At 42.2% G+C, this 16,013-nt stretch overlaps 1 protein-coding gene across 1 annotated transcript in view; it reads right to left on the bottom strand.

Moving 5' to 3' along the window:
* The window catches only part of KLHL42 (kelch like family member 42), a 37,487-nt gene extending 30,850 nt beyond the window's left edge, over positions 1–6,637 (bottom strand). The window contains exon 1 of the mRNA XM_036758367.1: positions 5,681–6,637. Coding sequence (XP_036614262.1) covers positions 5,681–6,546 — 866 coding nt within the window. The 5' untranslated portion in view covers positions 6,547–6,637. The remainder of the gene's footprint in view (positions 1–5,680) is intronic.
* Positions 6,638–16,013: the final 9,376 nt, after the last annotated feature.

Below are 16,013 nucleotides of genomic sequence, written 5' to 3'. Positions count from 1 at the left end.
TCAGGAAAAAAAATCAACATAATTATTCATATTAAAAACCAAAACCACATAATTATCTCAATAGATATAGAAAAACCATTGACAAAGTACAACACTTATTTATACTTAAAAAAAAAAAACTACAGCTGACCCTAGCTCAGCACCAGGTAAGCTGCCAGACCCCTACAGCCTCCAGCTGCCAGAACCTGAAGGCCCAGCACACAAAGCCAGTGACCAGGTCCTGGGCTCCTAGCACAAGAAACTTGGGTCAGCACCCTCTGCATTCCAGCAGGAGAGCTCAACTCTAAAAGCCAGGAATTAGGCAAACACCATGATCAAAAAGCAGAAATAAACAATAACCATAGATTCTTATTATGGAGACAGGGAAGATCAAAGCACAAATTCAGAAGAGGACAACATCATCAATATACCCACATACAAAACCTCAAAGGAGAATATGAACTGGTCTCAAGCCCCAAAGGCCTTTTTGGAAGAGCTCAAGAAGGATTTTAAAAGTCAAATAAGAGAGGTAGAAGAAAAATTGGGAAAAGAAATGAGAGATACGCAAAAGAGAGTCAATAGCTTGGAAAAGGAAAGACAAAAACTGACTGTAGAAAACAACTCCTCAAAAAGAATTGGCCAAATGGAAAAAGAGGCACAAAAACTCACTTAAAATAAAATGGGCCAAATGGAAAAGGAGGTACAAAATCTAAGAGAAGAAAACAATTCCTTAAAAATTAGAATTGGGCAAGTGGAAGCTAATGACTTTATGAAATATCAAGAACCAATCAAACAGAAACAAAAGAATGAAAAAATAGAAGAAAATGTAAAATATCACAGTGGTAAAACTGACCTGGAAAATAGATCCAGGAGAGATAATTTTAAAATTATTGGTCTACCTGAAAACCATGATGAAAAAAAGTACCTGGACAGCATCTTTCAGGAAATCATCAAGGAAAAGTTCCCTGAGGTCCCAGAACCAGACGGTAAAAATAATCATAGAAAGAATTCACTGACTGTCTCCTGAAAGAGATCCCAAATTAAAAACGCCAAGGAATATTGTAGCCAAATTCCAAAACTACCAGGTCAAAGAGAAAATACTGGAAGCAGCCAGAAAGAAACAATTTAAATATCATGGAACCACAGTCAGGATTACACAGGACCTTGCAGCTTCTACATTAAAAGACTGGAGGGCATGGAATATGATATTCCGTAAAGCAAAGCAGCTTGGATTACAACCAAGGATCCACTACCCAGCGAAACTGAGCATAATCTTTCAGGGGAGGAGATGGGGATCAAACAAAATAGAGGACTTCCAAACCTTCCTGATGAAAAGACCAGAGCTCAACAGAAAATTTGATCTTCAAATACAAGACTCAAGAGAGGCATAAAAAGGTAAACAGGAAAGAAAAAAAAACATTAATATTATTAATTATATATTATAAATATATAATATTAATTATATAATTAATAATAACATTAATATTATTAATAAGGGCAAACTGTTTACATCCTTACAAAGGAAGATGACACTTGTAACTCTTGAAAGGGGTATACATAAACAGAAGTGAATGGGTATAAGTTGACTTTGATATGATAATTAAAAAAATCTAATTGAGTGATGAAAAGGGATTGTACTGGGAAAAGGGAAAAGGAGGAGGCAGACAAGGGTAAATTACATCACTTGAAAAGGCACATAAACCTATTACAGGAGAAGGAAAGAAGGGAGGGAGATGAACATTATTTGAACATTAAGTTCATCAGATTTGGCTCAAAGAGGAAATAACATAATCAGTTACGTATAGAAATCTAACTTACCCTATTGGAAGTAGGAGGGGAAAGGGGAAAAAAAAGGGTGGGGGCTAACAGGAGGGGAGGAAGCCTGAGGGAGGCAGTGGTACCAGATTGGTATCAGATGGCATACTGTCTTGGGGAAGGGGGAGGAGAGGGTAAGGGAGAAAATTCAAAACTCAAAATCTTATGGAAGTCAATACTAAAAACTAAAAATAAATTAATTATATTTTTAAAAATATGAAATATAGGCACAGAGGTTACCTTTTTAATATCATAAAAAGCATCTTTGTAAAAACAAAAGCAAACATATGCAATGGGGATACACTCAAGTGCAGTCTTTTGCATCCAAACTTCACAGAACAAATCCCCTTATTAAAAGGATTTTTTCTGTAAAATTTGGACTCAGTCAAAAGGCCACACTCAAGGACCTAGAAGGCCACAGGTTTCCCACCTCTATGACTAGATCCTTTCCCAATAAATATGGGAGTAAAGTAAGGATGCCCACTATTACTATTTGATATTGTTCTGAAAATGCTAGCAACAGCAATAAGACAAGAGAAAGAAATTAAACAAATAAAGATAAGGCAAACAGAAGATAAAACTATCCCTGTTTGCTGATTTGATGGTACACTTGGACAATCCTAAAGAATTATCAACGATACTACCCAAGGCAATAGCATTGTCAAAGTTGCAGGCTACAAAATAAACCCACAAAAATCAATAACATTTCTATATAATTACAACAAAACACAAGAAACAATAACATAAAGGGAAATCTCATTCTAAATAACTACAAAATGCATAAAATATCTGGGGAATTGATCTACCAAAGAACACAAAAAACTTGTATAAATTCAATTATAAAGTGCTTCTTAAGGAAAAAATAATAATCTAGATAGCTGGAAGAATATTCAATACGCATGGCTAGGCTGTTACCAATATAATAAAAATGGCAAAACTACCAAAGTTAATTTATATGTTTAATACTATACCAATAAAATAACCACAGAGATACTTTATGGAATTTGATAAAATAACAAAATTCATTTAGAAAAACAAAAGATCTAGAATATCAAGAGAAATGGTGAAAAAGTAGTGATAAAAGTAGGCCTTAAACTATTATTATAAAGTAATATTTATCAACAGTATTTGGTATTAGTTTTAAAATGGAGAGAATGATGAAAAGAATTCTATACCCCAGTGTCTGATAAGGTGGAAAATATAAATTACTGAAGGAAAAAATTCCTTACTTGATAAAAATTGCTGGGAAAACTGGGAAGCAGTCTGGCAAAAAATTAGGCTTAGACCAACACTTTTACAACATATTCTACAACACATTCTAAGTGGACGCATGACATTATTAAAGATCATACCATTAGAAAAAGAGAAGCAGATCATACACCTCTCACAGCTTATAGGCAGGAGATGTATTTTTAATCAAACATGAGACAGAAGCAATTACAAAAGGTAAAAGAGATAACTTTGATCACATGAAACTGAAAAGCTTCTACATAAATGAAACTAATGCACCTAGAATAAGAAAGAAAGAGGTCGAATGGAGGAAAAAAAAATCTTTGTATCAAATTTCTCTGATAAAAGTTTGGTATCCAAGATATTTAAACAATAAATATATGAGTTTAATAGCCATTCTCCAATAGACAAGTGGTCAAAGACTATGAACAAACATTTCTGAAAAAAAAATTGCAGTGTTCACAACCACATGAAAGAATGCTCCAAATCATTAATAAGAGAAATGCAAATCAAAATAACCATGAGATTGTAAATTGGCAAAAAAAATTTTTAAAAGGGCAACAGTCAACGTTGAAGGGGTTAATACGTACTAATGCATTGTTAGTGGAGCTGTGAAATGGTAAAACCATTTTGGAAAGTAATTTAGAGTTATGCAAATAAAGTGACTAAAATGTCTATATCCTATGAACCAGAGACGCCATTACTGCATTTATTCCCCAAGGAAGCCATTAATAAAAAGATTATCTCAGGGCAGCTAGATGTGAATAGAGCACCAGCCCTAGAGTCAGGAGGACCTGAGTTCAAATCCAGCCCCAGACACTTGACACACTAGCTGTGTGACCTTAGGCAAGTCACTTAACCCCAATTTGCCCTGCCTTCCCCCCTCCAAAAAAAGATTATCTCCACATAAACCAAAATATTTATAAAAGCATTTTTTGCCATAGCAAAAAATTGTAAACAGTAGATTCCCACTGATTGGAGAAAAAATTGTGGTACATGAATGTAATGAAATGTTACTGTGCTTTAAGAAATTATACATGTGATGAATACAATGAAGTATACTAGGTTCTACAAGAACTAATGCAGAGTGAAGTAAGCAGAGCCAAGAAAACAACATACACAATGGCAACCGTATAAATGAATAGAACCACACAGAAAAAAATCAATGTGAATGTAACTAAATTATAAACATCAAGCATGACGTGAATCAAGAGATAAGAGTGACCACCCCCAAGCTGCCCTTTTGTGGAGGTGAGAGGTCCACAGATGTTACATGTTGCATACGTTTTGGGACTTTTTCAACATTAATCAGTTCTGCTTTTTTTCTTATTCTTTATCTCCCTTGTTCCCCTGTCTTTGTGTCTGTCTTTTTGTCTCTAAAAAATATTATGTATTATACAGGACGGATCTCTGGGTGGAGAACGGGGATACTGGAGACAACTATAATGTTAAAAACAGAAGACATCAATAAAAACTTAAATTTTTTAGGGAAACATATGGGTAACAGTAATAAAATTCTAACATATTTCCTAGTAATCATTGTGGTATATATGGGACAACTAGGTTGTGCAACAAGTAAGACGACTGGGCCTGGAAGTCACCTTCCTGAGGTTGAACCCCAACTCAGACACTGACTAGGTGTGTGACCCTGAGCAAGTCACTTAAAACCATTTGCCTCCTTTTCCTCATCTGTAAAATGAGCTGAAGAAGAACATAGCAAACCACCCCACTCTTTGCTAAGAAAGCTCCAATGGAGTCACAAAAGAGTCGGACAGGACGGAACAACCACAGTGTGGTATATAGTAGTCAGATGATCTGAATTTGAATCCCCACTGCCTCTTACTACCACACCTGCATGATCGACCTTAGGCAAATCGCTAAACTTTCCTAGGACCTAGTTGCCTCATCTGTAAAATGGACTAGTCCTTTCTATCCCCCGGAGGATGACTCTACCCCTACCCCGAGGCCTACTCACTGATTGGTGAGTCCCAGCGAGGAAGCACCATGCCATGGGAAACTCCAGCCCCACTACTCACTTCAATTCTTGCTCCACCTCCTTCCCTTCACTCCCCTACTGCTCCTTGACCCCCCATCCCGTAGTAGCTCCCCTTTGGTGTTTTGCCTTTTCCCATTGGATTGTAAACTCCTTGAGGGCAGGGATTGTGCATGCTTTATCTATTTACCTATCTAGCATCTAAATCTATGAGCCTATGAACTGTATGTTCAGGCTTTGAGAGGATCCTGAATGATGGAAGATGTAATCCCTTGGGAATTTCAGATAAATACAACTGATTAGACTGATCATGTGTGGCTGCAGTGACTATAAGAACCTAAATCAAAGGAAATCTAATCTTTTCTCATTAAACGTATTTCTTGGAAAGTGTGGCTAGGTGCATCCTTCTTGCATAAATAGAAAGGCCATTAAGGGTTCTGCTGTTCTGATTTAGCTCATGTGTCCTACAGACCCTGGCTTGTTCCTCCTAAAGTTAAGGGAATAACCCTGATCTTCAAGGCCCCTGAGCAATGTGCCAACCACAACAGAATAATGAGTTGATGCAACATCCCAGGGGTGGCATCTCCAGATTATCACCACTCTTTGCAATGCCACCAAGGACTGATAAAGAGTTTTGTGGGAACATTTGAATCCGGTGCTTACCTCTTTTGGTTCATCGAAGCCACCTGACTCCACTCATTTTTGCAAGGGTTATAACAGTGGGCAGCAGAGATCTCCTGGCTGGTGATCCTATAACCTCCCACTATGAAAAGGTAGTTGTCCAAGATGGCAGACCCATAACCCCTGACATTCACCAGGTCAGGAGGCAGCTGGTTGGCCAAAGGCAACCACCGCAGGGCGGCCTCATCATATCTAAGCATGGACCTCGGCTCTCCCTGGTGGGGATGGGGAGCCAGGGGTCCCCCTAAGAAGTCTCCCAGGGCTATAAGCACAGCTTTTCCTTTCATCCTGCCCTCCCTCAGCGTCTGCTTGAGATTGGCCTCCCCTGGAGCCTGTGGAGAGGCGACCAAAAGGTGGAACTGGGGACTGCGAAGCACCTGGTGGTAGTGGGCAGCCATGAAGCTCAGGCAGGCCCCCTGGAGGTCTTGCAGCCCATACACCTGTGCCAGGCGGTGCAGCTCGAGGCAGTTGTCCAGTCGCACCTGGGACAGCAGCAGCTGCAGCAAGGGGGTGACCTGCAGGAAGGAGGCCACTTCCACCAGCTCCTCCAGCAAGCTGCCTTCCTCTACCTCTTCCTCCTCTCCACTACCCTTCTCTGCCTGCCGGCCCAGAAACCATCCAGACCCGGTTCCTCCAGTGTTGATGAAATCCAGCACGAGCTGCAGGCCCGGGGCACTGAGTCCCCGCAGCTGCTGCACCTCGGGGCCCCCCGAGTCTGGTCCCCCAGCTTCCCGCATGCCCGAGCGGTACAGGGCGCGAAAGTAATCGCTCTGCTCGATGAGCTTCTTCTTGCTCACGGGGTAGCAGCGGCCCTCCAGCAAGATCTGCACCATTTCCTCCGCAGACATGGCCGAGGCGCCCGCCGCGGGGGAAAGGTGGGCAGGGGTACCGGTGAGCCCGGCACGACGACCCTCCCCCCACCCCCACCTGCCTGGTTCCGGGTTCAGCCCGGGGAGGGCTCGAGAGCGCCCTGGCTCCGCCCGGGAGGGGAGGGGAGAGGAGGGGAGAGGAGGAGGTGCAGCTCCTCGACTAGGGTCAAGCGGGAGGAGCCGCGACGGCCCCGCCCTCTCTCTCCTCCGGCTCCTCCTCCTGCAGCTCGTGCAGCTCGTGCACCTCCTTGGGCTCCTCCTCTTTTCCTCCTCCTCTTCCTCTCCCCTCCTCCGCTCTCCCAGCCTCCTTGCGGCTCCTCCCTATAGCTCCTCTCCGCCCCCAGCTTGTTTCATCTCCTCGCTCCCTAGAAGGTCAGGTCCAGCTCGCACCACGGCTCCTCAGTTCGGAACATCCTTCGTCCGCCTCCTCCCCCGAGCTCCCCCCGAACCCTGGACCTGCCCGCGCGGTACCGGGCTCTCCCAGGCGAGCCTCCACTGCCCGAAGACGCATCCAGGCGCTCCACTAGCTGGAGCCCCGGAGAAAGCAGTAACAGTAACAGCCGGCACCGACCCGCAGGCCTCCGCAGCGTCGGCCTCTAGCCTTCAGGGCCGGCTTTGGCAGGCGTGCTCGCCCTACGCGTGTGCCCCCTACGCTGTGCCCCTAGAATCCCGCCGGGACCTCTTTCTTAAAGGAGGAGGAGGGAGTAGAACGTAGAAAGGGGATGGGGCGGCAGTAAACCCAAAGCAGTACCGAACCAGTGTAGGCCCTGAGGCGGGACCTCGTGCCCAGGATCTGGGTCCTTGAACGCAGTTTCTCAGAGGGTCCTACATAATGCAATCCGTGCCTGTGCAGGAATCCCTTGCGCCACCCTCTAAGACATCCACAAAAGCCCTAATAAGTCACCATCCAGCCTCTGCTGAGGATCCCTGGCGAAGTAGAACTCGCTTCCTCCAGAGGCAGCCAGTTCCATTTTAGGACAGCTCTAACAGTAAAAATATCTTTCCTTAGATGGGGCTGAAATCTCTCGCTGCAGCTTCCACCCCTTCCCTAGCCAGCCTCGGACCCAGCAAATAAAATCAGATCCCTCTTCCGTATGACAATGCCTGAAACACTTAAAGCCCCGTATCCCCAGGCCTTCCCTTCTCTAGGCTTTTCCTGTTCCAAAATCCTGGTTCCCCAACTTGAGGCACTGTGAACCCTGAGAAAGAGAAGTGACGGAGAGAATCTCTCTGGCTGAGCAGCAGCAGTGGCTAGTAAGAAATGTGGAGCTGGGGTAAAGTGCTAACATGCCCTGGCATGGGGTACTCTTCCCCTGACCCTGTGTCTCCCCTGCATCAAACTTGTTGGATTTCTGCTGCAGATGGTAGTAATTAGTAATTACTAGCTAGCATTTATGTAATGCTTTAGGGTTTGCAAAGTGCTGTATATATATATATTATTTCATTTGATCCTTGTGGGGTAGGTGCTATTATCAACCCCACTTTACAGATAAGGAAACTGTGGCAAGCAGAGGTTAAGTGACTCGCCCAGGGTCATACAGCTAGAACGTGTCTGAGGCCAGATTTGAACTTGGGTCTTCCTGACTCCAGGTCTCTGGCTCTATCCACTAGCTATCTAGTTGCCTAATCACCTGACTGGAAGATTAGGAGTGGCAACCCTCTCCCAACCCCCAACCCATAGGAGTATTTAGGTGACACTCCACCCATTCTGATCTCCTTGTTTGATAAAAGCTTAAATAGACTACTGAATGATCTTTTCTTGATGCGGAAGTAGAATTAACACTAGAAGAACCAGGTGCAAAAAATATTATAATTTTCCTTTGAAATAAACATTTTCGTCCTATCTCTATTTCCTTTGCCTTATGCATAATATAAATGTACCATATCAACCAGCATATCTTGGTCCTTCAGGGTGTTTTTAAAATAAGATCTTTCTTAAAAGAGAAAAACCCTTTCCTTTGGCTGCCAGTCAAAAGGGGCTTGTGCTCACATTTTGTCAGTGGTACAACCCTTCCAATTCCAATGATATTCCAGTTGTTTGACATTTTTTAAAAAATTTAAATTTGTAACCATCGAATTTTTATTGGTGTGATTTAATGCAAGTGTCTTGAGGTAGCAAATGGGAAGAAATTTTTCCCCTTTAAAGAGACAAGAGATACTATTCCTTAACTTTGTGAGCTGAGGTGGTGTGGGGAAAGAAGCCCCTCTGGTCTCCATAGGAGAAAGAGCATGCAAAACAAACATCATGCTCTAGATTGGTAAGAGACACTAAGCCACGTATTATCATTATTTTACTGCCTTGAACCAATACATATGTGCAAGAATGCCCTTTTCACAAGTCTGGAAATTCTTTTCTTGCTATGTATGCCTTCATCAAAAAATCATAGGTAAAAATGTTAGAGCTGAAATCACCTAGCCATGGAATCATAAATTAGAGTTGGAAAAAGCCATGGGTGGGGTCACCTAATCCAACCCCTTTATTTTATAAATGAGGAAACAGAAGTCAGGTGATTTGCCCAAGTTCTTACAGGTAGTGATGAGCAAGCTGAAATCTAAAACCAGGCTTTTCCTATCTCTAAATCCACCAATCTTTCCACTGTATCACACTGACATCTTTAATCCAAATTTCTCATTTTACAGATAAAGAAACAGCTTCAGAGACCTAAGGTTAAACCCAAGATCATATAGGTAGTAAATGGTGGAGTCAGGATTAAATTTTGGCTTTCTGACTCCAAGCCCAGATGACTAAAGCCTTCCAATATGAGGCCACCCAATCAGTCATCACATCTATCAATATGAAGAAAGCTTGGGATGACATGACATTGTGGAAGAAGCCAACTATGAATGTGGAGAAAACATCTGTCCCAAAAAACTAATCTTAGAGGTCAAAGAAACAGTTATGGGGTTGTATATATAGAGATAGGCCCTCAGGCTGGCAAAGACAGGATGAGCTTGACTGATTTCTATCTTGAAGGAGGCTTCCACTCTTTTAGAGATTTCTTGTCAAGATATTTGATAAGATTAACTACAGAGAAAACAGCAAACCTTATCTTTGGCAATTTCTAAGACCTTGTGGTTAACAGTTCTAACCCCAAGGTTAAAGAATCTTCTCCAAATCATCAGGTATCCTGTCAGATCTCCCAAATCCCATTTAATCTCCCAAAAGAGAAAAGTGGCAGAGCAGCCTCAGCCTTTTTTACCACCTGTAATATAACCCTGAGGCTGTATAAAAACCTCTATGTATGTACCTGCCTGGGTTCTGCAGGTTGCTAGACATCTGACAAATGACCATCAGCTGATACTAATTAAATGTTTTATCTTCTAGCCTTGCCTTTTGAGGAGTTACACTTCAACAGGATCTCTGGGTTGAGAAATTGCCCAATAACATTTTGGAGGCAACAAAACTGAACTTGTGGTTCCTTGTTCCTCAAAAATGTTTAGCTTACCTTACAAAACTTCAAGACAGATTGTATCAGAGTCTGTAGTCCCATAGAGCATGTATATTTACTACTAAATGTGTGCTAGTGTTGTAGGGAGAAGGTATATGTTTCTTTTTTTTTCATGTAATAATGTACTCCATTCAGGCTTTAGCAGTCTACATTCTCATATGAAATGTCCAAGAAGGCAGCTAAGCTGGAGAAGAGATAGTGTCCTGGCTCCCAGAGCTTAGCTTTGTCTCTCTGCCTTCTTTTTCCTCCATTTCAACTACATGGAAGATTTATATTTTACATATGATTATAACTTTGAATAATATGAACTAAAAAAATGCAACCACTTCACAGGACTCACAACTTGCACTTAGGGGGATTTAGCTGTCTAGTAAATTACCTTTAGCCCCAAAACCACACAAAATTCATTCAGAAACCCCCAGGCAATAAGAAAGGGGGGCCTCTAGTGCTAACTAGCTCAAGCCAACAAGATGGTAGCCTCCCAACATAACAGGTTCTGTATCCTAAGGCAGGGGAGAGCACAGGGCTCCCCTGAAAACCCTTCAGGGTGATTGTAAACCTACATCAGGAATAATGGAAGCATCAAGGAGTGGAGCAACATGCTTAGGTAAGGAAATGCCTAGACTGAGATAGGCCAGGTCCTAGTCAGATCAAGTCAATTAGCACTTATTAAGCATCTACTGTGTACTAGGCATTGTGCTAGGTCCTGGGATCCCGAGCTCCCTAGTACTGTGTCCTAAGACTCTGTAAAGGTCCCTGAAAATCCTGAAAAATCCTACAAACCTAAAAAATCCAAGGTGGGTAAGGTGGGGTGACTAACCCCAGGAAGTAAAGCCCAATGCAGGAAAACAGGTAATCCAAGTCAAGGCTAAGCACAAAGCCTCATTTCAGGAACTAAAGGTAGAGAGATGAATAAACAAGAAGACAAAGACCACTACAAAGAATTTTAATAGGTTCTGAGATACCCAAAAATTCAACCTTAGAGAGTAACTCCATCTTATCCTAGAGGCAATAGTCACTGAAGCTTCTTGATTAGGGAAATGACATGGTTAGACCTATAATTAAAGTTATAACCACCTGAGGAACTTCAAGTATTAAAATAAGGAGAAGTGTATGTGTGTATTCATTACCATAGTATAATAGCTGGTTACCCTTTAGGACTAGATAACTTTTCCCAGATAAAAAGTATTAGTTAACAAAGTTTAAATAGGGACATCAGAAAGTAGTGAACCCTCTTTGTTCCTTTAGAATCTCTCATTAATGGAAGCTTTTGTTCCCGGACCATCATGGATGCATCCCTGACTGATGTTTTCTGGCCTGTTTTAAATGGACCAAGAGTCACAGTGACTAAACTTGTGTTCAAAAAGCAATAAACTAGAATTATCTGAGCAGGATCAACCTGGACAAGGGTGCTTGTCCGACAATAAGTATCGCTGGCACTTCATGCTTTTTGTCATTTGACATGATGATAACATCATTTAGGAATAGAAGGCCCTTAAGTGATGAGATCATTTATAAAACTCCTACAATAGGTTTTCTGTTAAGGTAGGATTGTGAAGTCAAAACACACAGAAGCACTCTTCTTTATCCTCAGCTGGCCTATTTACCAAAAGACTTAATACTAGACTAATTCCCTTTTGCCTAAATATTTTTAGATATTTCTAAATTTCTGGATATTTCTAAAACAGGGATGTTAACCATTCTTAGAACAGAGGCCTTACAAAAGCAAAGGCCCAAGTTGGATTTGAGCCTCAAGCTAAATTCAAAAGACAAGCTCACACTTAAAGGACAAAAAGCTTAAAGAAGCAACAGAGAGAAGGGTAAGTTAAGACTTCCTTGCTATTCCTAACATTATATCGCCGTACATTTTTCCTGGCTGCGCCTCATGTGTAGAGTTGTCTCACTCCCTGGCTTTTCTGGTTTCCTTACCAGCTAAAGTCCCACGTTCTGCAAGAAGCCTTTAACACTGAAGGAATCTCTTCCCTCTGAGATTATTGCCAATTTATCCTGAATATAGGGTTTGTTTTTTTGTTGTTTTTGCTGTTTCTCCATTAGATTATGAACTCCTTGAGAGCAGGGACTGAATTTGTCTTTCTTTGAAAAAAAAAATAGCATTTACTAAGTCCTACTATGTGCCAGGTGCTGTGCTAAGTGCTTTACAACTCTTACTTCATGTGATCTTCATAACCATCCTTCAAGATAGGTCCTATTATTGTCCCCATTTTACAGTTGAGGAAACAGAGGTTGAGTGATTTGCCCAAATCACAATACAGTATCTGAGGCCAGATTTGAACTCAAATCCTCCTGACTTCAGGACCAGCAATCAACCAAACTACCTAGCTTTGTATCCCAAGCACTTATACCTTCCTAGGAGGTTGAGACTTAAAATTACCAATATATAAACCAATTGTTAGGACTATTGAATAGACATTTTATATTTCACCTTGACTCTGAACTGTCCAAGTAATTCCCATTAAGTCCATGTTCTCTGGCAAGCCTGACTACCCTACATCACTATCAATGCACCTAGAAACTCTGGACCTCTTAAACTCAAAAGGTTGCCTCCCAGGCTAACACTTCCATCTTGGGGATCAGGAAAGAAATAAAACTGAAGAAGGCAGGCTGGTATGCCCATCTATTTCTATATTTCTTCCAAGAAGTAGAGAAGGGCACCAGTCCTTCTATGGAAAGAGTCAAATAATCCTAAGACTATTTTCAGAGTTCTGGGAAGAGAATGGAGAGACCAAGGGCAGGTGAATCCCTTTTAAATAACCACTAGTTCAGGGATTATTCTAGCGTAGTGGACCAGAAAGGGACTGCTTTATTACCTCTAAGCACAGGTCTCTCTGCATTCAGCCCCCACAAGTCCTGAAAGTTGTCAGAATTGTTTCATGGCATGCTCCCCGGAAACCTTTGGGTCCACCCTAAGGCATGATCTGTGAAACTCCCAGACCATAGAGGGAAAGAAAATTAAGTACAATTAAGTGTGCAACAGGTATTAACTAATCATGATCCAGAGCTAGTGACTAAATTAAGATTCCCTGACAACAAGAATATGATGTTGTAACTGATAAACTAGCTAAAAGGCAGCTATGGTGGCAAGATGAATCTAGGTAGAACAATGAAAAGAAAAAGCAACTTGTAGTACTTGTTCCCAGATTGTTCTGATCACACCTTGGTCATTGGGCCCAGCTGCCTACACCATCATCAGTCTCCTGATTTTGTACCTCCCTCTCCCAGCATTGTTCTACCCATGCCTGATTTGTCTGGCCCACACAGAGTCCTTACTAGGGGGAGGATGTCTATTCAAATAATTATAAAGCAAAACATTGCGTGACAATGTATGAGAGGCAGAAATTGCTTTGATAAAGAAAAGCATTGCCAGCTGGGGAGTCAGAGAATTCCTGGAGCAGAGAACTGTTGAGTGGGACTTTAAAGGAATTCAACAGACAGAGGAGTGGTCAGATAGGGCATTATATGCACAGAGAATAGTCCAAGCGAACTACAAGGTGTTTTCATGGGACAGAGACTAATTCAATTTGATTGGAGGATAGAGTACATGTATGGGAGCAACATGAAATAAGGCTGAAAATAATCAGACAGTACCAGGATACCCTATATGCTATGCTTGTTGTTCATCCTTTGTTTTTGAAGAGAACCAATGACATCGCAGGATGATGTTTCGACTGGTGGGTGAATTAAATTTAAGTGAGGCAGAGTTATACAAAGCATCACTCTTTCTTTCAGTTATCTAAGTCCAGTGCCAAGACAAAATTCAAGAGACTGGCAATGGTCCAGGATGCAGTGGATGACCCTGGCATCTTCAGTGTCTGACCAAGCTCTAAACAATCCATAGGGCCTGCTTCAGTTGATTTCATGGCCATTGGAACAAGTTGTTCTCAATCTGTCCATTCTACCAGGGCATGCTTGGATAGACATCCCCCTAACTCAGCAGTGGATTTGAGGCCTGTCAGTTAACCTCAACCTAGTTTAGCCCATCTGTCCAGATGGTTTTATGGGGGTGTGACCCAGCTTTTTGGAGCCACAGGTAAGAGTTGGGTGAAAGGTAGATACCAAAGGTGGATAAACAGCCTTGAAAAGGGACAGACAAAAAAAAAAAGAAAAGAAAAAGAAAAAGGGATAGGCAAGCCCTCAAAGCAGAAGTGCTAATCCTCTCTTAACATCCCAAACATCCTAAACCGAAATTTGTTTTCTCATCTATAAAATGGGGATAAATAATAGCACCTACCCCCCAGGTTTGTTGTGAGATTCAAATGAGATCATATATATAAAGCACAATGTAAAGGCTAACTCTTTTTACTACCAATCTTTTTCCCTCTCTCTTTTACTCTTTGCTCCAAGGGATGTCTCTTTGGGTGGAGAAGGGAAGGGAATACATTTGGAAAGGAAGATGATATGAAATTTTCCAAAGACACATGCAGAAGATGGGAACCAGGCAGGAATGGAGGATGAATGAATATGAAAATATGGCAAAGCTGTATACCAATAGCCACTCCTTACCTGCCTCCAGGCAAGTTTCTTCCCTTTTCCCAGTCTGAGCTCCTCCCATCACCCCAGAATAGAAGAAGTTGGACAGGAGGTCCAACTCTGAGGTCCCCTGAAGTTCTAAATCCCATGATCACCAGACCCCAGAGACAGAAGGGACCTCAACGGTAACAGAATCCTGCTCCCCAGACCCCCCAGTAACATGCCTGGCAAATTGGGACCTGGCCTCAGCTGGGGAGTGGTAGTCCCTTCACCATGTCTGGGACATGGGTTGTTTGGGAAACCCTTTCCACCATCCAGCCTCACTCTTCCTCTTTGCTATTGGTCCTCCTGGCTCTTGGCTCAGCCAATACCTGGGGCAAAGCAGAGCCTCATTGACCTCAGGTCTGCCACAAAATGTGTATCCTTCAAAGTCTTTGAGTGCTCTCAATCACCCCTTGTAACTCCCTGAGTGTTCTCTCTCTCTCCAACCAGAGTGTTTCCAGCTGCATCTTGGACATTTCAAACTGGATATCCAGTAGACCTCTCATATTTGACATGTCCAAAATAGAACTCATTATCTCCCCCTCCGATCACTCCCCTCCTCTTAGTTTCACTATTACTGTGGAGGCCAACATCATCCTTCCAGATCCTCAGCCTCCCAACCTAGGGGTCATCCTGGACTCTTCACTCTCTCTCTCAAACCCTGCCCCCACCCCACCCCCAGCTCCAATCCAATATGGTGGCAAAGCCTGTTGATTTCACCTCCGCAGCATCTCCAGTCAATCTCAGGGAGAGAGGAGTACTCTAACCAGACCTGTGCATAAAGAAGACTAGTTGGGGTGGATGTGAAGAACTGATTGGATAAGGGAGATATTGGAGGCAAGAAAATTTATCAGGAGGTGATTAAAAGTAAATAGTTATAATTTATTGGGTGCAAGATGCTGCAGTGGTTAGAGCCCTGGGCCTGTAGTGAGGAAGATCTAAGTTCAAATTCAGCCTCAGATGCTAACCAGCTGTGTGACCCTGGGCAAGTCACTTAACTTCCACCTGTCTCAGTTTCCTCAACTGTAAAATAGGGATAATAACAGCACCTACCTCTCAGGGTTGTTGAGATTATATTCATAAAGCACTCAGCACAGTGTCTGGCACACTGTAGGCACTAATAAATGCTTGTTTCCTTTCTTCTTCCCTCCCTTCCTCCTTCTTTTCCTTCCTTCCTTTCTTTCTCCCTTCCAGGAACCCATATTAGTGTGGTGGCAGAAGGACTAAAGACAGGGCAACCAGGATATACAACATCTTGGAGTGGGCAGGAGGGTAGAAACGGGGAGAAAATTTGTAATTCAAACTCTTGTGAAAATCAATGCTGAAAACTAAATATATTAAATAAGTTAAATAAATAAAATTAAATTAAAAAAATTTTTAAAAAAGGACTAAAGAGATGGATACAAGAGCTATCTCAAAGGTAGAATTGAGAGGGCATTAACACTGGATATGAGAGGTGAGGGAAAT

The sequence above is a fragment of the Trichosurus vulpecula genome, chromosome 5, assembly GCF_011100635.1.
Source record: "Trichosurus vulpecula isolate mTriVul1 chromosome 5, mTriVul1.pri, whole genome shotgun sequence".
NCBI lineage: Eukaryota > Metazoa > Chordata > Mammalia > Diprotodontia > Phalangeridae > Trichosurus > Trichosurus vulpecula.
Note: the sequence above shows the minus strand (reverse complement) of the source record. Positions and strands in the feature narration are given on the sequence as shown.